The following is a 20,300-nucleotide window of genomic DNA, read 5'->3' as shown; positions in this document are numbered from 1 at the left end:
CCGGTTTTGGCAAGCTTCACTAGACTTCGATTCTTGTTTTTGGTCCTATTTGCCAGGAAAACAGGTGGAAATAGATCCTTGCAGCGGTGGGGACCTTGTCTCTGCCAGGGGCCATTTGGGTATTGTTAACATTACTCACAGGCCATACAAAATTATCAACTTAAAATTTAGCCTGCTATATTTGGTCAAACATTTAATTCACCCCTAATGCCTCGGCTGGGCCAGACCAAAAGATTTCTCGGGACTTTGCTTTAGGGGATGATCATTGTCTTGTAAAGCACCTGCAAATGAGGATTAACTCACTGCAACTTGCATTTTAAGAAATGGCTCAGATAAGAGTTCTTAGTGTTTGCCTCTCAAAGATACTGGGGAAGAGATGTAAGCTCCTCTTAGAATAAGGAGATGTCCCGTGATGTCCTGCTCTTGGTGGGACAATCCCAATTTTTAACAATGTGTCCTGAGGCGTTTTTAAAAAGTCCCGATTTTTGGAAGGAAAAATTGTTACAAATCGGGACTGTCCTGTCACCTTACCCAAAAGGGGCATCTCAAGGCACTGTGGCCTGGTTCCCCACCTACTGTGAGATAGAGACATTCTGAGCCAAGACTTAGAAGCATCTCTGCCGTCTCTGGGCTGCCCAGTTGTCTGAGAACCACAGTGGCAGGTTCCCTGTCGCCCGGGGAAATACCGGGGTGTGGAGAGCACATCCCGTACTCTGAAGGCAGACTTACTAGTGGGCCCGGTTCCATTCCAGTCAAGGGCATGTGCCTGGGTCGCAAGCTCCTCCCCGGCTCTGGTCCTGGTCAGGAGGCAACCAATCTCTAGCACATCGATGTTTCTCTCTCTTTCCCTCTCTCTTCTACTCTTTCTAAAAGATCAGTGGAGCAGGGACCGGTTTAGCTCAATGGATAGAGCGTCGGCTTGGGGACTGAAGGGACCCGGGTTCGATTCCAGTCAAGGGCATGTACCTTGGTTGCGGGCATATCCCCAGTAGGGGGTGTGCAAGAGGCAACTGATCGATGACTCTCTCTCATCGATGTTTCTAACTCTCTATCTCTATCCCTTCCTCTCTGTACAAAAAATAATATATAAAAAAAAAAAAAAAAAAAGATCAGTGGAAAAATACCCTGGTGTGAGGATTAACAAAAATTAATTAAAACAAGGAGATCCAGCATTCCAAGAAGCTCACTCACGTCCGCCCAGTGCGAACTGAGAAGGCAGCGGGGGCACCATGGCCCCTGTTGGTTCCCAGAGGGTGACGGCGGACTTCTCCGGCAGCACAGAAGAGGCTGCTCCTGAGAGGAGAGGGGACGGAAGACAGAGTAGCCTGGGCAAACTCCAGGCCCCGGTCACGCAGAGCCTGCTTACATGGGGACATTCTCTCGTTATCTCTAGCCTCTCCAGACACACGAGCTGCTGTTCCAGAGCTGAGCTAATTGGTTTTAAAGTCTTTTCCTTATCTGTTCCCCTGGCAGACATAGAGCGAAGCCGTGTGCCTGTGCACACGGAGGGAGCAGTGGCCAGAGACAGGGTGTCCTCACCATGGTTCCTTCTCAGCTCCTGGCAAAAGTCAAGGGCTGGCTCCGGATCCGCAGCCTCCTGGCCCGACAGTGCCTGGCAGAGTTTCTGGGTGTGTTTGTGCTCATGGTAGGCAGGGTAACTGGGGGAAGGTAACAGGAGGTGGGCAAACGCTGTGGTTCATCTCTGGTGTTCTCATCTCTTCCTTTCAACGACCCATCACTTCTCTCTCTGCTCTCCTCTTGTCTCTTGTCTTCCTCTCCTACTTCCTGATTTTTATTCCTCTCCCTTTTTTCTTTTAAATATATTTTATTGATTTTTTTACAGAGAGGAAGGGGGTGGGATAGTTAGAAATACTGATCAGCTACCTCCTGTACACCCCCCACTGGAGATGTGCCTGCAAGCAAGGTACATGCCCTTGACCGGAATCGAACCTGGGACCCTTGAGTCTGAAGGCTGACGCTCTTATCCACTGAGCCAAACCAGTTAGGGCTCCCTTTCTTTCTTTCTTTCTTTTTTTCATTGTCTTTTTACATGTCTCCTCTTCCCCGATTGCCCCCTCACCTCCACCAGCGCCTAATTCCTCTCCCTTTCAATGTCATCCTTTTTCTCTTTCTTTCTTTTTTTTTCTTTTTTAAAATATATTTTATTGATTTTTTTACAGAGAGGAAGGGAGAGGGATAGAAAGCTAGAAACATCAATGAGAGAGAAACATCTATCAGCTGCCTCCTGCACACCCCATACTGGGGATGTGCCCCCAACCAAGGTACATGCCCTTGACCAGAATCGAACCCAGGACCCTTCAGTCCACAGGCTGACGCTCTATCCACTGAGCCAAACTGGTCTTGGCTTCTCCTTCCCTTTCTCCTTAACTTTTTTTTTTTCACTTCTCCCATTTCGTTTTCCTTCCCTCTGTCTGCTTTCCTTTCTTCCTCACTGATCCTCACATTTGTTCCCAGTCCCCCTCTCTTGGCCACTCTCCTCACCTTCCCAGTCTCTCCCTCACCGTGCATCCACCAGACTCTCTGTTCCTGGTTCTCTGCTCCTCATCTCTCCTCTCCCACCAGCTCATCACCCAGGGGGCTGTGGCCCAGGCTGTCACCAGTGAGGAAACCAAAGGCAACTTCTTTACCATGTTTCTGGCTGGCGCTTTGGCTGTTATGGTAGCCATCTACGTGGGTGGTAATGTCTCCGGTAAGGAGGGAGGGGTCTGGTTATTAGACGATATGCAGGTGAGTGTGGATGCCTGGTTATCGGGGAAAAGGTGACTCAGGGACATTATCTTTTTGAGCTTGATCAGTGCCCTGGGCTGAGATACACCTTTGGCCCAGCCCAGCCCCTCCCCTTTCCACCTCTCTCCATCCCTCTTCCTGAATTCTCTGCTCACTGGGAGGTGTGTGGCAAGGCATGACAGGGGTGGCGTGTGTGTGTGTGTGTGTGTGTGTGTGTGTGTGTGTGTGAACACGCACACACACGTGCTATTCTCTCGTGTTTCCCACCTGAAACCCGCTGGGGTTCACCTTTGCTCAAGACCTCACCTGCCACCCCCCGAGAAGCACACAGCATCCGTGTGCCTGGCTGGAGCCTTGAGACACAAGCACCGTAGGGGAAAGAGCAGACAGTCCCAGGTTCAGACCCTGGCTTCCCTGTGGGGCCTTGACAAGTTGCTTAACCTTGAGCCTCACGTCCCTAATTTACGTGCTGGGAATGGTCCCATCTGTCCTCGGAGTCATGGGGAAGAGCAGCAAGGTGGCCCGGCGAGTGCCTGGCAGTGACACTTGATGGATGTTGGCTGGTTGTCTTTTCCTGATCCTTGAAGGGGCTCACCTGAATCCGGCCTTCTCCCTGGCCATGTGCCTCCTGGGACGCCTCCCCTGGGCCAAGCTCCCCGTCTACTCCTTGGTGCAGACTCTGTCCGCTTTCTGTGCCTCTGGAGCCACTTACGCGCTCTACTACGGTAACCGCGGGGACGGCTTTTGGGGTGTCTGTGTGTGGGCAGGGGTGCCTGGGATGGTTTTGAATGAGAAAGATGGGAATCCCGGGGGTTCCCCTCCCCTGCAGATGCCCTGCAGAACTATACGGGTGGGAACCTGACAGTGACTGGCCCCAAGGAGACGGTGTCCATCTTTGCCACCTACCCTGCTCCGTATCTGTCCCTGAACAATGGCTTCTTGGATCAGGTATGTGTGAGGGGCAGACCTGGTAGTGACCTTTGTCCCTGACCTCTGGCACTATAGCCCAGTGGCCCCCTGAGTGTGGCTCTTCCACAAAATGCCACGGCCTGAGAGAGTCTATTTTGAAGAAGTGGCGTTAGAAGTTTAAGTTTAAAAAATCTGGCTCTCAAAAGAAATTTCAATCGTCATACTGTTGATATTTGGCTCTGCGGACGAATGCGTTTGCCGACCGCTGCCAGAGCCTAGTGTTAAGTCTCTGGGGGGTCGGATGGGAGGTGGGGTGAGGTCTGTCTTTGCACCACCCGCCACCCCAGCTGCCTGGATTGGACAAAGTCAGATGCCGCAGGGTGGTGGCCTGTACGGTTTGGGGGAGAGAGGGCAGATGGAATGATATCTGCCAGCTGATCGGAATCCTTTGCCTCCGTCCACTCGAAGGTTCTGGGAACTGCGGTCCTGATTGTGGGGATCTTGGCCATCCTGGACACACGGAACAAGGGTGTGCCCGCGGGTCTGGAGCCCGTGGCAGTGGGCCTTTTGATCCTGGCCATTGGGCTATCCATGGGTGCCAACTGTGGATACCCACTCAACCCTGCCCGGGACCTGGGCCCACGGATATTCACCTACGTGGCCGGCTGGGGCCCTGAAGTCTTCAGGTGCGAGACCGCCTTCCCTGGTGCCGTCCCTCCACTCAGCCTCCCGCTGCTAAAGGCTCTTCCCTGGGTTCCCAGCCTAAACATTCTCCTCTTAAATGGTTCTTAGTTTCTTAGGATAGTGCTCCTCCTCTAAGCCCCAGTCCTTCCTTTTTCTCTGCCCCACCCCCAACCCTTTTCACTGAAACAGTGAGGTTGAGAGGTCGTGTCCTGGGATGCATATAACCTTTTTGGGTATTCGTGACCTCATCAACAAAACGGGGATATTCAGATAATTACCACAGGCAAGAGGCTGGATGAGGCTGGACGAAGCTCTCCTGGGGATCCCTCCTCTCTAAGTGTTTTTCTTTTCCTGGTGTCTGTCACCCCAGGAACTGCTTGAGGGAGTTCTCTTGTTACTGCCTCCAGTCCTTTGGGGGGAAGACTGGGGGAGTCACTCCTGGTGCCTCACTTCTGTCCTCCTCTTACAGGGCTGGAAATGGCTGGTGGTGGGTGCCTGTGGTGGCCCCAATGGTGGGGGCCACCCTCGGCACCGCCACTTACCAACTGCTGGTAGCTCTGCACCACCCTGAGGATTCGGAGAAGGCAGCTCAGGGTCTAGTACTTGCCCAGTATAAAGACTTGGACACTCCTGCCTCGACTCAGATGCCTCAGCAGTCCTACCTCCCTCATGGACAATGAAGAGGGCCAGAGACCCAGACTTGGAGACACGGCATTCTTTCTCTTTACTAAGGCGCCAGGCTCCGGGAGGCTTCTGTGCTACCTCACTGAAGCATCGCTTCCTCCTGACCTGGGGAGGATGCCTGGACAGGAAGACCCGGAGGAGCTTAGGGTCCGTCTCCATCCTCTCCTCCCACAAGCCTGTTTCGGGACCCAGCTGGCTTCCAGGAACGCAGTTCCTCCCTGTGGCCGCCAGGGGGCGCGCCGGGAAGCCGGCCCGGGGAAGCCGCAGACATCCGCGGGGCGGTGGGACTTCCTCCGAAGCCCGGTCCCCGGTCTGACGCCCCGTTCTCCTAACCCCTGCCTTCAGCTCCCCCGCCTTCAGCTCCCCCCGCCTCATGGAAGGTACGGGGCGGGGGGACCTGCCTCCGCCTAGGGGGGCGCGGAGGGCTGGCAGTGGAACACAGCCATCCAAGCGCCCCGAGATGGGGAGGGAGGAAGCGGAGGCGCCCCGAAGCGGAGACGTCCGGCTGTCACTCAAGGCCGGGGCGGGAGGGGGGACACCGGCTGCAGGAAGGAGGACGGGCCTGGGGCTCGCTCTCCGCGGCTCCCCGGCTCCCACGGCTTCCCCGCTCCCTCTTCCCCATAAAACCTCTCAGAACCTCTCAGAAGCGCCTCCGTGTCCGTGGATGCTCCGGGGAGGATGGAGGTGGCGGTGGGCGGGGCCTCGGGGGGTCAGTAACCCCCCCCCCCGCCTGCCCGGCACAAAGATGGCGGCGCCCGCCTCCGCCCTCCGCCCTCTCCCCAAAACCCACCCCCGGCCCCCGCCGCTCCCGCCGCCGCCGTCACTTCCGCCCCGCCGCGGCCCGAACTGACACAAAGTAGCGGGCCGAGGCCCCGGGGGGAGCGGGGCTGCAGCGGGGGCGGGAGCCCGCGGGGAGCCGAGCCAGCGCCCCCGCCCCAGCCCCCGGCATGGGCCGGCCGGGGCGGCCGCGGCGGGCGCCGAGCGCCGAGCGCTGAGGTGAGGCCGGGCCGGCGCGGGGCGCGGGGCGCGGGGCGGCGGGAGGACGGGGCGGCGGGAGGACGGGGAGAGGGTGGCTGAGGGAGGAGGGCGCGGGGGCTGGAGGATGGGGAGTGGGGGGGTCCGCGGGGCGGGAGGATGGGGGTTCCGGGTTCCGGGCGCCCCGGGGAGGCGAGCGGAGCTGTGGGGTGAGAGGGCAGCGGGTCCGGGGTCCGGGCACCTGGAGAGGGGAGTTGGGCGCCGCAGGCTGTGTGGGCGCGAGGGAAAGCCAGGTGCGGGGACAGGGGGAACTGGGGGACAGGGGACGGGGGAACTGGGAGCGCACAGCTGGGCAGTTGAGTCCTGGCATGGAAGGCGGCCAGGGGTGGCGGTGGTGGTGGTGGCAGGTGAGCTGGGGGTCCTGGGTTCCGTTTCTGGGCTGCCCTGTCCTGTCCTGCCCACAAATACCCCGTCCCCCTGGGAAGGAAGGGGCCAGGTCCCCCGGTTGGGATGGTGGATGGGAGCGGGGCCAGGCTCCGAGGAGGAGCGCATTCCTCCAAGGAGCATTGCCCTCTTCCCGGAGCTGGCTATTTTTGTCCCCAAAGTGGCTGCAGAGGGGGCCGGGGCCGGGGCAGGGCTACGTGGCCCTGTGAGGCCGGGAAAGAGAAGTGAGAAGAGTCCCAGTTCGCAGGTCTCCCCCCCCCTTCCCCTTCCTAGCACAGGCCCGCCCGGAGGGGATGAGGTCTGGGACCAGCCAGCTCTCGGCCTCCCCAGGGTCCTGGAGGTTCAACAACTTTCCTGGTCAGGGTCCCGGCTCCGGACTCCCCCGAGCTGCGTGTGCAGCTCCTCCCGGAACTCGGCCGGGACTCAGACCCAGACCGTGGGCTGAGGGTGCTTCTCCATCGCCGCCCGGGAGGGTGGGGCCGGCCCGGGGCTGGAGAAGATGCCCACCCTCGCATCCTCTCCTGACCGATCCCTTCACACCCCACCCTCCATGACTCACCCTCCAGACTGGGTGGAGACCCTGGCCGGGGGCCCTCGGCGAGGCTTGGCATCTCTAAAATGTGGATGAGGTTTTTCTTCCTGGGCCAGGCACCCTCGGCTGCCAGGGCCGGGGCGGGCCCGGGAGGAAGAGGACTCGTGGGTCTCAGCGTTGCCCGACCAGGGGTTCAGGAAGGGCGTCTGGGTTTGTGAAGAGGCGGCCGGTGTGGGTGCTGGGGCTGCGGCCGGAGTCTGTAATTATAGAGGCCGGGCAGACAGGCAATTAGCATCTCTCGGGCGGACAGGCTGGCGGGGTGTGACCGGCAGGACGGGGGCAGGGGAACGGAGGAGGAGGAGGAAGGCTTTCCATCCAGACAAAGAGAGAGGAGGTGACCAGAGGGCCCGGGACCCGGAGGGCAGTGTCCTTTAGGATCGGGCTGGGGACGGGGGGTGAGGCTCTGTGACCCTGTCTTGTAAGCCAGAACTTTTTACCTTGTCCGGGGAAAGGAAGGACAGGGAAGGCGGGAAGGATGCAGAGGTCCAGCGGACTGATGCTCCTGGCACCTGCACCCAATGCCCAGACCGGCAGGACAGGTGTGGGGTGGGAGAGGGAGAGGGACAGGGACAGGAACAGCGCCTCCTGGGGTCGGGGGATCCCCCGCTTGCCTGGAAAGGTGGCTGACCTCGTCTCAGAGGGGTGGTGTGGGGACCTTGCACAGGAAGTGAGGGCCGAGCGGCTGCTGTGAGCCGCCCTGCGGGCGGAGGTCAGGAAAGCCCCAGGGACCAGGGAGAGGGGGTGGGAGGGCACACACTTCTGAGAAGGGGCGAGCCTGCCCACTGGTTTCCTGATGCTCTGCCAGGTGTTTCCTGGCCGGTGTCCCCTCAACCCCACCCTCTGCCCTGTGGTGGAAACTCTGCTTTCCAGTGAACACAGGCATCATTCATTGCCACGAGGAGGGCACACGGGGGCACCCATTGCCCTGGGATGGGCACCCTGAGAGCCGTGCCCCTCCAGTCAGTGTCTGGCCTCTCTCTGCCACCTTCCCCTCCCTGTAGGTCTTGCTTTGTGTGAACTGTCGGGCTCCCTGTGTGACCCAAGGCAGTGGCGGGGGAGGGGAGGGAGGCTCCTTTTTCAGGGACCCATCGGAGCAGTGTTGGAGGGAGTTGGTGGGTAAGGCCGGGGAGCGAGGTTAGACCTGAAGCCTTCTGGAGGAGCCTGAGGAAAGGCACAAAGGGTTACCCTCAGGGTCTTGACCTCCCCACCCGTCACCTTCCTGCAGGGTCTCCCATGGGACTGCTGGGACCTTGCTGGGTGAGATGGCACTGTGTGCAAAAAAGCGCCCCCCAGGTAAGACAGGCAGGAGTGGGGGGGGGGGGGTCCATGGACTATCAGGGAGAGGGGAATGGAGGGCTACACACTTTTGAGCCCTCAATAGGAGGGGTCATGGCTCAGCGGGCCTAGGGGAGAAGGACGGCGGTAAGGAGTCTGAAGGAGGGTAGATTGGAGCTCCTCATCCTGGGAGAACCTGGGGAACCTAAGTCTTCCCTCTGATCCCTGAGCGGGGTTCTCCAGAAGGTGCTGCGGACCTGCCCCTCAGCCCAAACACACAGACCCTCCTCTCAGGGTGCCTGGAGCTCCCCTTCTCCGGCCTGGAGAGCTTGGGGAGCTGTGCTTCCACCTTCTCCCCTCGGTCCTCACGCCTCCCGGCTCGCTCCGTTTCCATCCTCCCGGGCCCGTTTTCCTGCCGGCGGGGTGTGGGCGGGACCAAAGCGGTTGCCCCGACAACATGCCGTCCCCTCGCCCCATTGGCCGGGCCGGGCGGCGGGGCGGGGCCGGCGTCCGCCTACGCGGCGCTGAGGGCGGCGGGGCGGGCGGGGCGGAGCGGGCGCTCGGCTCGGACCGCTCGGCTCGCCTGTCGCGGGGCGTCCGGGCGGCAGCGGCGGCGTCATTGAGCGGCGGCGTCCCGGGGTGAGGGAGGCCGAGAGGATGGCTGGCGCTGCAGCTGGGGTGCGCGCCCGACGGCCCGGGCTCCCCTCCGAGCGGCCGCAGCTCCTGCGCCTCCCCGGGGGGCCGCCCCACCGGCGCCACTGAGCCCCAGGACCGACCGACCACCAGGCCGCCCTCCCCGCTCCGACCGGGATCATGACAGTCCCCAAGGAGATGCCGGAGAAGTGGGCCCGGGCCGGGGCGCCCCCCTCCTGGAGCCGAAAGAAGCCCTCTTGGGGGACAGGTAACGGGAGGCAGCGACCCGCGGCTCTCCCGGGCCCCTGACTTCCCCTCTCACCCTGACATTCGCTTGTCCTCGGCCTCCCCCAGCCGTCCCTGTCCTCTCCTGTCCGGACCCAGAGGTCCTGGCTCCGAAGGGGCCGGTCCCTGACTCCCCTGCATGGTCCTTGGGGGCTTAGCAGAGGTCTCAGCCGAGGGTCCCCTCCGGGAAGTTTCTGGGAGAAAAGTGATGTAGAGGGGGAATGGGGGGGCAGAGGATGCTGTGGGCTGAGGTTTTGCACTTAGTGTGCTCTGCAGGGGTCTCTGGAGGGGGTGAGGGGTGAGGGGTGAGAGCAGGGGTGAGGGGACGGGTGAGGAATGCTGCTGTGGCTCCAGGACAGGTTTAAGGCGTTACATTTCCTACCTAACCAGGATGCCCCCCCCTCCCCCCCCTTTCAGCCTGTGGTAAACGTGACCCTGAGAGATGGGCTGGAGAACCCTTCCTAAGACACCCCGTGTTCTGTCTCTGAACTTGGTGCCTACGACCCCAGATGTGCAGAGTTTGCAGGATAGGTGTAGGTCATGGGTCACTCAGCAACACGTGTGTTAAATAGGGGATATGTGGGCAGATGGCACGCATGTCGAGAGCAACTGTTGTCCTCCTTCCCATCTGACTCCGTCTGCATGACCCATATCCTTGAAACCCCCCCTCCTACTTGAAGATGAGCTTTAAAATAAGGTGATGTCATCGCGGGCCAGTCAGAAGCCTCTGCCGGTGCCATGTGACCAGCAGAGGCTCCAGTGGGGGGGCTGCACGTGGGGCTGGGATCCTGCCGCAGAGCAGTCCCAGGGCACTGTGACCCTGGTCTTGCCACCCGCCCACCTCCCAGTGGGAGAGGACGGTGCCACTGCGTCTGCGTCTGCAGGGTTCCCAGAAGGAGCCATTGCCTCCAGCTACTGCTCCTCTGGGATTCCCAAGACCATGCAGGCCTCGGGCATTAACTCATGGGACGGGGAGAGGAAAGGGGTGCCCCCAGTGGAAGACCTTGAGGGTTGTTGTGAGGAGAGAAGCATCCTGTTTGGTGACTGTGAGGCCCGCAAGGCCCAGCAGTGAGGCTAGTGGTGAGAGGAGAGTGGAAGAGAGAGAGGAATTCACTGACGCCTCAGCTGAGGCGCCAACTCCTTAACGCGACACTGAGGAAAGCACCAGGGCCCTCGGTGTGAGCCCACAAAGCGGGGTGCCTGGCTCGGTGTCGGCTGGGCTCCGTCCGCTCCTCCTGACGCCGTGTCGTTCCGTTGCAGAAGAAGAAAGGAGGGCCCGGGCCAACGACCGAGAATACAATGAGAAGTTCCAGTATGCGGTGAGTAGTCTGGACCTGGGCTGGAGAGGGGAAGCTGCAGAAGCATCGGGAGCATCCTGGGGCGGGCTGACAGGGGAGGGGCAGTCAGTCTCCCCACCACCCTCTATCTGCTGCTGAGCTGGATGTTTCATGCCTTCACCTGTCAGTGACCCCATGAGACTCCCTTCTCTTTCCTTTGCCCCCCCGCCACCTGTGGGTGGGTGCTGGCTTTGGGGACCGAGGGGTAGGGCAGTGGAGATGAAGAGGCACCCTCAGTCCGGTGCTGGGCCGGGGCTGGAGGCCGCCTCACAGTCTTCTCTCCCACTGCCACAGAGTAACTGCATCAAGACCTCCAAGTACAATATTCTCACCTTCCTGCCTGTCAACCTCTTTGAGCAGTTCCAGGAAGTTGCCAATACCTACTTCCTGTTCCTTCTTATTCTGCAGGTAAGTAGCCCGTGGGAGACCCTTGGCCACTCACAAGGCCAAACACAGTCCCGGGTGAGAAAGGTCGAGGGGGAAAGAAGGCACAGGACGGGGCCTCAGAGGCAGGCCTTCTCTTTCCTCTTTCCAGTTGATCCCCCAGATCTCGTCCCTGTCCTGGTTCACCACCATTGTGCCTTTGGTTCTTGTCCTCACCATCACAGCTGTGAAAGACGCCACTGATGACTATGTGAGTCATTCTCCTTGCCGTCCCTGACCTGGTCCAGCTAGATCCATGTTATTGTGGCTGAGAGTAGGGAGGGGGAGGCAGAGAGAGAGTAGATTTGTGAACAGGTGTATATACACTGAGTGGTCGGATTATTATGATCTCTGAATGCATAGTAATCTGGCCACTCAGTGTATATCCTATATAATAAAAGACTAATAGGCAAATTGTCCCCTCAACCAGGAGTTTGGCCAGCAGGCAGGCCGGCCAACCACCCGTGTCCCCTCCCCCTGGCCAGGCTGGCCGGACCCCACCCATGCATGAATTCATGCACTGGGCCTGTAATACACACACACACACACACACACACACACACACACACATATACTGAGTGGCCAGATTATTGTGCGTTCAGAGATCATAGTAATCTGGCCACTCAGTGTAGAGCTGGTACCCAGCATGCCGTTGATTGATTTAAATCGCCGGGAGCAGGAGAAGGTGTCTTAGCATTCTTCGTTTCCTTCTTCTCAGTTCCGCCACAAGAGTGATAACCAGGTGAATAACCGACAGTCTCAGGTGCTGATCAATGGAATGTGAGTGCCAGTGGGAAGGAGGAAGGCCTGGGAGGACGGGTTTTCCTGGGGACACCTCTAGCTCCTGACAGCTCCTCTCTGCCTTCTCGTTGCCTCAGCCTCCAGCAGGAGCAGTGGATGAACGTCTGTGTTGGTGACATCATCAAGCTCGAAAATAACCAGTTTGTGGCGGTAAGGGACCAGGTGCCCCTCGAGGCCTGCAGGGGCTTCCCTGGCCGAAAGGATGAGCCGCTCCTGGTTCCCTGCTGCCTTTTTAAACACGTTGGAAGGGAACGTTCTTGAATGAGAAGCTCCTGTGTCCTATTAGTGCCGTTGGGGCTGGCTCCTTTCCGGCCATTCACATGCTGGGTGGAAGGAGGGACCATGGCAGAGTCCGTGGCGGGTGGAGGCTCGGGTCTTTGGATTCTCATGAGCTCTCCTCTCCAGGCGGACCTCCTCCTCCTCTCCAGCAGCGAGCCTCACGGGCTGTGTTACATAGAAACAGCAGAACTCGATGGGTGAGTTGCTCAGTGTCCCACCTCTCCTTCTGCCTCCGAAGGGGTAGCAAGCTGGCTTTGGAAAGAGGTCCCCAGGTCTGAGGGGTGTGCGCCTTTAAGAACACTTGGGGTGAGCAGGAATGTGGGTGTTCTTCCAGGGAGACCAACATGAAAGTGCGCCAGGCGATCCCCATCACCTGGGAGCTGGGAGACGTCAGTAAGCTGGCCAAGTTCGACGGTGAGTGATTCCGGAGCAGCGCCTTCAGGGAGAGGCGGTGGTGGGTTTGGGGTTTAAGTTGTACTTTCTCCTCCTGGCTTCTTGTTGCTGTGATTGTGGAGCTCCCTGGACTGGTGTGGGGGTGGGTGGTGTGGAGGTGTCAGGAATGCCAGGTGGCTACCACTAATGTTTATTTTTTAAATGAATATGTGTGTGTGCGTGCGTGTGTGTGTGTGTGTGTGTGTGTGTGTGTATATATATATATATATATATATATATATATATATATATATTTAAAAATATTTGTATTGCCAAAACTGGTTTAGCTCAGTGGATAGAGTGTCAGCCTGAGGACTGAAGGGTCCTGGGTTCGATTCTGGTCAAGGGCATGTGCCTTGGTTGTGGGCACATCTCCAGTGTGGGGTGTGCAGGAGGCAGCTGATCAATGTTTCTCTCTCATCGATGTTTCTAACTGTATCCCTTTCCCTTCCTCTATGTAAAAAATCAATAAAATATATTTTTAAAATGAATAAAAATAAAGATATTGATTTCAGAGAGGAAGGGAGAGGAAGGGAGAAGAAGAAAGAGAAATATCAATGACAAGAGAGAATCATTAATCAGCTGCCTCCTGAACTCATCCTACTGGGGATGGAGCCCGCAACCCAGCCACGTGCCCTGATGGGGATCAAACCATGACCTCCTGCTTCTTGGGTTGATGCTCAACCACTGAGCCACACTACTAGTCGGGCACTACCACTTATTTTTTAATTAATGGTCATTTCAATATATCTTTTTGGGTGATAACTTCCTCCTGGCTGGGCATATTGATGGAATTTCAGCTTATTCTTATTTCTTATTCCTACTCAGTTCAGAATAGTGTGCTGTATGTTCCTTTAACAAGTAGCATGCACAGGAAAAAGCTCTCCTGTCCTCCAGTTCCACCTTCTTAGATAGTCAGGTTACCTGGCACTTGAATGTGTTTTCATTCACACTTTTTTTCAATTTATACAAACACAAATCAGTGGGATCATACTGTACCCAAATCCTTGCAACCTGCCTCTACCTATTCAATTCATCATCTTCTCACATCACCACATAAAGAAAGTTACTTCATTTTTTAAATAGCTGCATATTGTTTCATAGAACTGATGTATCATAATTTACTCAGCTATTCACTGACCATTCGGTCGTGTCTAGTCTTTCTATTCAAATAATGCTTCAATAAAAATTTGACTCGTGCTGTTATTTCTGTAGAATAGAGTCCCCAAAGTGGGATGACTGGGTCCAAGGGTATGTGTACTCTTTTTTTAATCCTTCATAACTTTTATTGTTGTTCTTCTGTATGTAATGCATATTTTTCTTTTTTTATTGTTTAAAGTATTACAAATAGTAGTACATATATCTCCTTCCCCCCTCCCCCCGTTGACCTTTCCTCAGCCTCGCCTACCCCCGTCACATGCCCTCATCCCACCCCCAGTGTCTTGTGTCCATTTTTTATATGCACCCATACAAGTCCTTTGGTTGATCTCTCCCTCCTCCCTTCCACTCCCCTGCCTTCCCGGTGTAATCTGACAGTCTGTTCTGTGCTTTAGGGTGTGTGTACTGTTAATATTAGTTCCCGTGGCCCCATTCCTTTCCCATTTGCTCACAGTGACACAGCGGTGTGTGGCTGGGCCCGTATCCTCACACCCTCTCCCTCAGCTGCTTTCTCCGCAGTTTTTTAAAAATATATCTTATTGATTTTTTACAGAGAGGAAGGGACAGGGATTGAGAGTTAGAAACATCAGCCAGCTGCCTCCTACACACCCCCCACAGGGGATGTGCCCGAAACCAAGGTACATGCCCTTGACTGGAATCGAACCTGGGATCCTTCAGTCCGCAGGCCAATGTGCTATCCACTGAGCAAAACTGGTCAGGGCGTGCTTTCTCTGTTCCATTGTCTCATGCTCAAGCTATCGATGGTACCCTGAGCCGCGGTGCTCCTGTCTTCCCTGCAGGCGAGGTGATCTGCGAGCCCCCCAACAACAAGCTGGACAAGTTCAGCGGCACGCTGTACTGGAAGGAGAGCAAGTTCCCCCTGAGCAACCAGAACATGCTGCTGCGGGGCTGCGTGCTGCGCAACACCGAGTGGTGCTTCGGGCTGGTCATCTTCGCGGGTGAGCTCTGGGGACTCCGAGGAGGAAGGTCCGAGGCAGTTCCTCAGCCCTCCTTCCAAGACCTGGGAGGAGGCCAGGGGGCTGGTCCCCTGCAGCCCCGAACACAAGCGCCCGTCCATCCAGCCCATGTCTCTTCCCCTTGAGGTCCTGCACTGGGGGCCTGGGCAGAAGCCCAGGAGCGGTTTCCTGATTTGGCTTTGTTGGCCCTCCTCTTCCTCGGCAGGTCCTGATACGAAGCTGATGCAGAACAGCGGCAGGACGAAGTTCAAGAGAACGAGTATCGATCGCCTGATGAATACCCTGGTGCTCTGGGTGAGGCCTCCCGCTGCGGCTCCCTTTGCTCCCTCCTCCTCCCGATCGGCAGCCAGGCTTCAGGCTTTGGCTCTAAAGCCACAGGCAGGTCAGCCCTCAAAGGCTGTGTTTATTTCAGGTTCCTTTTAGACTTGGCAGGTTTATGTAAAAGACGTGTGTGAATCAACAACTTAAAGCTGAAACAAGTCTTCCTTTCTCCCGATTCCAGTTAGGATGACGACTGAGGTAGCATGTGACCCTCTGTTTGCCTTTGCCTGGGACAAGGAGGCCTTCATGGGGATGGAGAAGGCAGTAAAAGAAAAATTTCCACTCGGGGGATGGAGAACGGGGTCTAATGGAGTGTTTGCCCCTGCCTTCCAGGAGGGAAGGATCCTCAAGGAAAAGTTTCTGCTTCAGTTTTTGGCCATTCCCCAATCCTTCTCTTGTTTGGCTAGAAATGTGAGCTCCTTATCAGGTTCTTCTCCCCTTCTCTCCTCCCTCCATGCGCCCCCGTGCCTGCTGCCTGCCGTCCCATCCCGCCCCCCCATGCCAGCTTGCAAAGGCTGGGCCAGCCTCTGGTGAGACAGTCTCCCTCTGGTCTTAGAGGTCTGTCTGGTAGAAACGCAGCCTGAGAGAGTGGGTCTGTCATGCAGAGGCTTGCATCGCCCCCTGGTGGCTCTTGTGTACCAGGATGGTTCCTGTTTTGTTCCAAAGCATCAAGCGTGGAGGCAGCCCTGGCCTGTTTGGCTCAGCAGATTGACAGGTCCCAGGTTCAATTCCAGTCAAGGGCATGTACCTTGGTTGTGGGCACATCCCTGGGGGCCTGCAGGAGGCAGCAACAACCAAAAAAAAGAAAGAAGACAGCTTGGCCAATCGATGTCTAAAATCAGACGATGGTCTCAATTTTTTTCTTTCAACTTCCAAAAGTTTCTTAGGATTCTTCTCCAAGGACTACAAGTTTTATAAGATTTTTGGCTATGGAAAAATCTACATTTCTGAAGATACAACTTGTTCCCTGGCTTAAAAAAATGGGGGATGCCCCGCTGCCACAGCTCAGTGGCTGAGCGTTGTCCTACGAATCAGGAGGTCCCGGTCCACTCTCGGGCAGGGCACGTGCTGGGTTGCAGGCTCAGAGCCTCAGGGTGGGACATGCAGGAGGCAGCCGATCAATGATTCTCTCAAATCATGGATGTTTCTGTCTCTCTCTGCCCCTCCCTCCCTGTCCAAAATCAATAAAAACATATTTTAAAAATGCGGGGCGGGGGAGGGGGACAATCTGTATGAGATAGTGAGCATGAAAGAAATTGGGCATTGTTGTGGGTTTATGGAGGCTTAGCTTAAGTAAATGGGTGATTTCCAGTAAGTTTCTTTCTTTTCTTTTTTTTAATATATATTTTATTGATTTTTACAGAGAGGAAGAGAGAGGGACAGAGAGTTAGAAACATCGATGAGAGAGAATCATCGATCAGCTGCCTCTTGCACACTCCCCACCGGAGATGTGCCCACAACCAAGGTACATGCCCTTGACTGGAATCGAACCTGGGACCTTTCAGCCTCCAGGCCGACGCTCTATCCATTGAGCCAAACCAGTTTTGGCCTGTTGAAAATTTTATAAGAGTTTATTTGAGCAGCGTTGAGGACATATCAGAAAGCAAGATCTCAAATGCGTCCCACGTTTATCATTGTTGAGGTCTTGTACGGGTTCTAGGCTGTCAGGTGGGGAGCTGCAGATGGGAGAATGGTCAGAGAAGGCCGTGTGCTGTCGGCAGCAGACTAGAACCTGTTGCCACTTCTGGGTGCTTCCCACTGGCCTGTACCACCATGTTAAACATGCCTGGCCCTGGCCGGTTTTGCTCAGTGGATAGAGCGTTGACCCTCGACAATAGGGTCCCGAGTTCGATTCCGGTCAAGGGCATGTACCTTGGTTGCAGGCTCATTCCCGACTCAGACCCTGGTTGGAGCGCATGCAGGAGGCAACCAATCGATTGTGTTTCTCTCACATCGGTGTTTCTCTGTCTTTCCTTCTCTCTCCCACTCTCCCTAAAAATCAGTGGGCAAAGATCCTCAGGTGAGAGGATGAACAAAAAACCAAAAGATGCCTGAGCTTTTGCATTTTGCAGGGTCAGGTGTGAGCGATGACCTACAGGGACACACTTGGTTTGGAGGGCCTCCTCAGTGGCGGCCTCATCGCTGCTTCTCATTCCTCCCCAGATTTTCGGGTTCCTGGTCTGCATGGGGGTGATCCTGGCCATCGGCAATGCCATCTGGGAGCACGAGGTCGGGATGCGCTTCCAGGTCTACCTGCCCTGGGACGAGGCGGTGGACAGTGCCTTCTTCTCTGGCTTCCTCTCCTTCTGGTCCTACATCATCATCCTCAACACCGTCGTGCCCATCTCGCTCTACGTCAGGTATGCTGCTCCCTGTGCCGGGGTCTCTCCAGGGAGCTGGGGCTGCCCTGTGGCCGGAGTCTCTTGTCCGAGAAGGCGACATCCTCCAGAATGAACGTGGTGACCCTTTCTCGTGCTGTGAATGTGTTATGTTGTTTGTTTATCTTTGTGCGCAGAGCTGGCTTCACCCCAGTTCCCGGGCACTCGGACTGTGCAGAACGAACACGGTGTTGTTTAATCTGTCACATGTTCGTTGCATGCTGACTTTGTGCCAAGAAGCACGTTAGGTGCGGGGCACATGCAGAGGTGAGGTGGGAATGGATGTCTTTCGCTCTAGGCGCTTTGGTCCAGGCAAGGAAGAAAGATGTGAGCACATTATAAGACAGAACGGGACAAGTGTCTTAGAAGTCCTTCTGCCTCCGGGCTTATTGTACAGCAGGGACACAGAGACGTGGAGCGTGGCCTCTGACTTCAAAAGCAGCAGACTGTGAGGGCAGGGGAGAGGCCAGCAGCGTAACACACAGATGCCATGTGGGAGGGCATGGTTCCCTGCACAGCCAATCAGGAAGGACTTCTCTGGAGAGGTGGCTGTGGACTGGGCTTTGAGTGGTGGCCGGGACGGGGGAGAGGGCTAGAAACACGGGCGTGGAAATGGGAACCGAGGGATGGTCACGGGACAATCTGGCTGTGGGGCAGAGAGCTGGAACCATAAGTTTGTTCCCAATAGTGGAGGGTCTTGAGTTTTTGCCTCTGACCTTTGTGCTTAATAAACCATTAAAGGATTCCTAAAAATATATATATATATTTTAGGAAGTGTTGGCAGACAGTGGTGAGCATTAATAGGACCAAGGAGGCAGGTAGGGTGCTTGAGGAAGCGGTAACAAGGGCTGGACCAGTGAGGACGAACAGAGAGGAGGAAGGAAGAGTGGCCAAGAGAGGAGTTTTGTTTTCAGTGCCTTGCACTGGAGTTACGGGACCCACACCCTTATCAGGAAATGCTTCATGGAGTCTGAGAACTCTTCTCATGAGCCATTGTGTTGTTCATACAGATTCCCCAGCTGGTCCTCCCGTCTCCCCTCTAGCCCCCGAGCCCTAGTGCCGACGGCAGTGACGGGAGGCAGTTCCCGGGCTGAGGGCTTTCCTAGCACATCTCTAGATGAGAGGAGACAGGTTTGCGCTTTGGCCCTGCTTTCTCCTCAGCTACGTGGCCAGGGTAAGCCCACAGTCACTGAGGCCTCAGTCTTCTCGCTTAAAACGGGAATGACAATACCTGGTCTGCCTTCTTCATCGGGATGCCATGATCTAAGGCACTGACTGGGAAATAGCCTAAATATCGAAAATTACCTTACAGATTTCGGTGGGAGCATGTCCATCACTGCCACTGTAACTCTGATTCTTCAGTACTTGTTTACTTTTTAATATATTTTATTGATTTTTTTTAAAGATTAGATAATCTGTTGTGCTCTTTTATATATATATTTTTTTTAATTGATTTTTTACAGAGAGGAAGGGAGAGAGATAGTTAGAAACATTGATGAGAGAATCATCAATCAGTTGCCTCCTGCAAGCCCCCTACCGGGGATGTACCCACAACCAAGGTACATGCCCTTGACCAGAATCGAACCCGGGACCTTTCAGTCCGCTGGCCGACACTCTATGCACTGAGCCAAACCGGTTTTGGCTTCCTGTTCTTTCCGAAAGCCACGGTGTCGGGACAGGTGGAGCCCTGGGCCAGGCGGCAGGGTCAGCTGTGTGTGGCCGGGGAGGGGCGGGCTGGGCGCCCTCGGTCTCCTCTCCCGCCGCCGAGGCCCCAGTGCCGCGGCCTGTGCAGCGCCCTCATTACCGCTCTTTTTTCTCTCTCCCTCGCCTCTCGCACTTTCTCTTGTTTTCTCTGCATGGTTTCTGTATTATTAGCCCTGAGGTAAGAACTGGCCGAATGCCTTGTCTCCAGCCCCTCTTCCTCCTCTGCCCGTGCCGTCTGCCCCACCTGCCCGGACCCTTTGCACCTTTGTCTGGCGCGCACCGGAGGGTCGGGTCAGGGACTTCCTCTGCTGGCTCTCCTTCCCCGGCCCCGCCAAGGGGTGCCCAGGTGCCACCGCTCTCCCTCCTCCCCAGCCGGAGTGCCCGCAGAGAGGGCCGTGCGGGGCCCCTGCGCCTTTCCCGCCAGCCTCACCCCTGTCTCCCGTGCAGCGTGGAGGTCATCCGCCTGGGCCACAGCTACTTCATCAACTGGGACAAGAAGATGTTCTGCGCCAAGAAGCGGACGCCGGCCGAGGCCCGCACCACCACGCTGAACGAGGAGCTGGGCCAGGTGGAGTACATCTTCTCCGACAAGACGGGCACCCTCACCCAGAACATCATGGTCTTCAACAAGTGCTCCGTGCACGGCCGCAGCTACGGTGCGTGGCGCCGCCGGCCGGGTTCCCTCTCGCCTGGCGGGAGTGTGGTCCCGGGGCCCCCACGGCCGTCCCGACATCTGGGTTCCTAGTTCTTTCCTCCTGGGGTCCGACGGGGGGGGGGGGCTTGAAAGGGTCCACTCCGGGTCCCCCGTCAGGAAGCAGACGCTGACAGTGCTTCCCTCCCGTCTGCCGACCTCTCCCTCGGCCTCGGCTCCGGGCAAGGGGGGAGCACCGGTTTGCAGTGAGGCCTGAGGTCCTGGCCGCGGGGCGTCCTGCCGGGTTGGATCTGGGCTGCCCCGTGGAGTGCCGGGCTCACCCTGTGCTGCTGTTCAGGGGCCTGTGAGTCTCTGGAGTGACCGTGTCTTCAGTGTGGCCTGTGGCGGGGCCTGCGGCTGAGCTGCCAGGACGGCTTGGGCAGGGGGTGTGATGTCTGACTGTTATGCAGAGGGAGTTCCTATAACTGCTTTCTGCACTAACTCAGGCCCGAGGCCTTGTCTGCTGTGTAGGCCTGAAGGGTGAGAGGCACCCAGGAGGCTGGGGGGGGGGGGGGCAGGGGGCTGTAAAACAGGAGCTGCCCTGGGGGGCATGCGGTGGGGGCAGGACCC

General features: G+C 56.9%; 2 protein-coding genes across 5 annotated transcripts in view; both read left to right on the top strand.

Annotated features, from left to right (window-relative positions):
- The first annotated feature begins 1,479 nt into the window (after nucleotides 1-1,479).
- On the top strand, nucleotides 1,480-5,386 carry AQP10 (aquaporin 10). The gene is made up of 6 exons (XM_036441738.2): nucleotides 1,480-1,645; nucleotides 2,584-2,710; nucleotides 3,336-3,473; nucleotides 3,578-3,696; nucleotides 4,126-4,343; nucleotides 4,811-5,386. The coding sequence occupies exons 1-6, from the start codon at nucleotides 1,541-1,543 to the stop codon at nucleotides 5,019-5,021; spliced, it is 918 nt and encodes a 305-aa protein (XP_036297631.1). The 5' UTR covers nucleotides 1,480-1,540; the 3' UTR covers nucleotides 5,022-5,386.
- A 456-nt stretch (nucleotides 5,387-5,842) lies between these two features.
- ATP8B2 (ATPase phospholipid transporting 8B2) overlaps nucleotides 5,843-20,300 on the top strand; it is a 47,658-nt gene continuing 33,200 nt past the window's right edge. The window contains exons 1-13 of one of the 4 annotated variants that reach the window (XM_036441656.2): nucleotides 5,843-6,021; nucleotides 8,262-8,329; nucleotides 10,490-10,548; nucleotides 10,861-10,974; nucleotides 11,102-11,200; nucleotides 11,708-11,769; nucleotides 11,868-11,940; nucleotides 12,196-12,266; nucleotides 12,404-12,483; nucleotides 14,460-14,618; nucleotides 14,842-14,930; nucleotides 17,121-17,317; nucleotides 19,487-19,695. In XM_036441656.2, the coding sequence (XP_036297549.1) occupies nucleotides 8,299-8,329; nucleotides 10,490-10,548; nucleotides 10,861-10,974; nucleotides 11,102-11,200; nucleotides 11,708-11,769; nucleotides 11,868-11,940; nucleotides 12,196-12,266; nucleotides 12,404-12,483; nucleotides 14,460-14,618; nucleotides 14,842-14,930; nucleotides 17,121-17,317; nucleotides 19,487-19,695 (1,243 nt within the window). In that variant the 5' untranslated portion in view covers nucleotides 5,843-6,021; nucleotides 8,262-8,298. Of the gene's footprint in view, nucleotides 6,022-7,263; nucleotides 7,371-8,261; nucleotides 8,330-9,097; nucleotides 9,213-10,489; nucleotides 10,549-10,860; nucleotides 10,975-11,101; nucleotides 11,201-11,707; nucleotides 11,770-11,867; nucleotides 11,941-12,195; nucleotides 12,267-12,403; nucleotides 12,484-14,459; nucleotides 14,619-14,841; nucleotides 14,931-17,120; nucleotides 17,318-19,486; nucleotides 19,696-20,300 lie in introns of those variants that run through there. The other 3 variants (XM_045583347.1, XM_045583346.1, XM_036441655.2) reach the window with 3 other exon arrangements.

This window comes from Pipistrellus kuhlii, unplaced genomic scaffold (assembly GCF_014108245.1).
Source record: "Pipistrellus kuhlii isolate mPipKuh1 unplaced genomic scaffold, mPipKuh1.p scaffold_m20_p_18, whole genome shotgun sequence".
NCBI lineage: Eukaryota > Metazoa > Chordata > Mammalia > Chiroptera > Vespertilionidae > Pipistrellus > Pipistrellus kuhlii.
The sequence above is the reverse complement of the archived record's forward strand: the minus strand, read 5'-3'. Positions and strand labels throughout refer to the sequence as shown.

Excerpts from the sequence above, each read along its gene's own strand:
- AQP10 (XM_036441738.2), top strand. The coding sequence starts at position 1,541 with ATGGTTCCTTCTCAGCTCCTGGCAAAAGTCAAGGGCTGGCTCCGGATC. Across the intron at positions 1,646-2,583 it reads TGGGTGTGTTTGTGCTCATG|CTCATCACCCAGGGGGCTGT; the intron begins GTAGGCAGGGTA and ends CTCTCCCACCAG. Across the intron at positions 3,697-4,125 it reads ACAATGGCTTCTTGGATCAG|GTTCTGGGAACTGCGGTCCT; the intron begins GTATGTGTGAGG and ends GTCCACTCGAAG.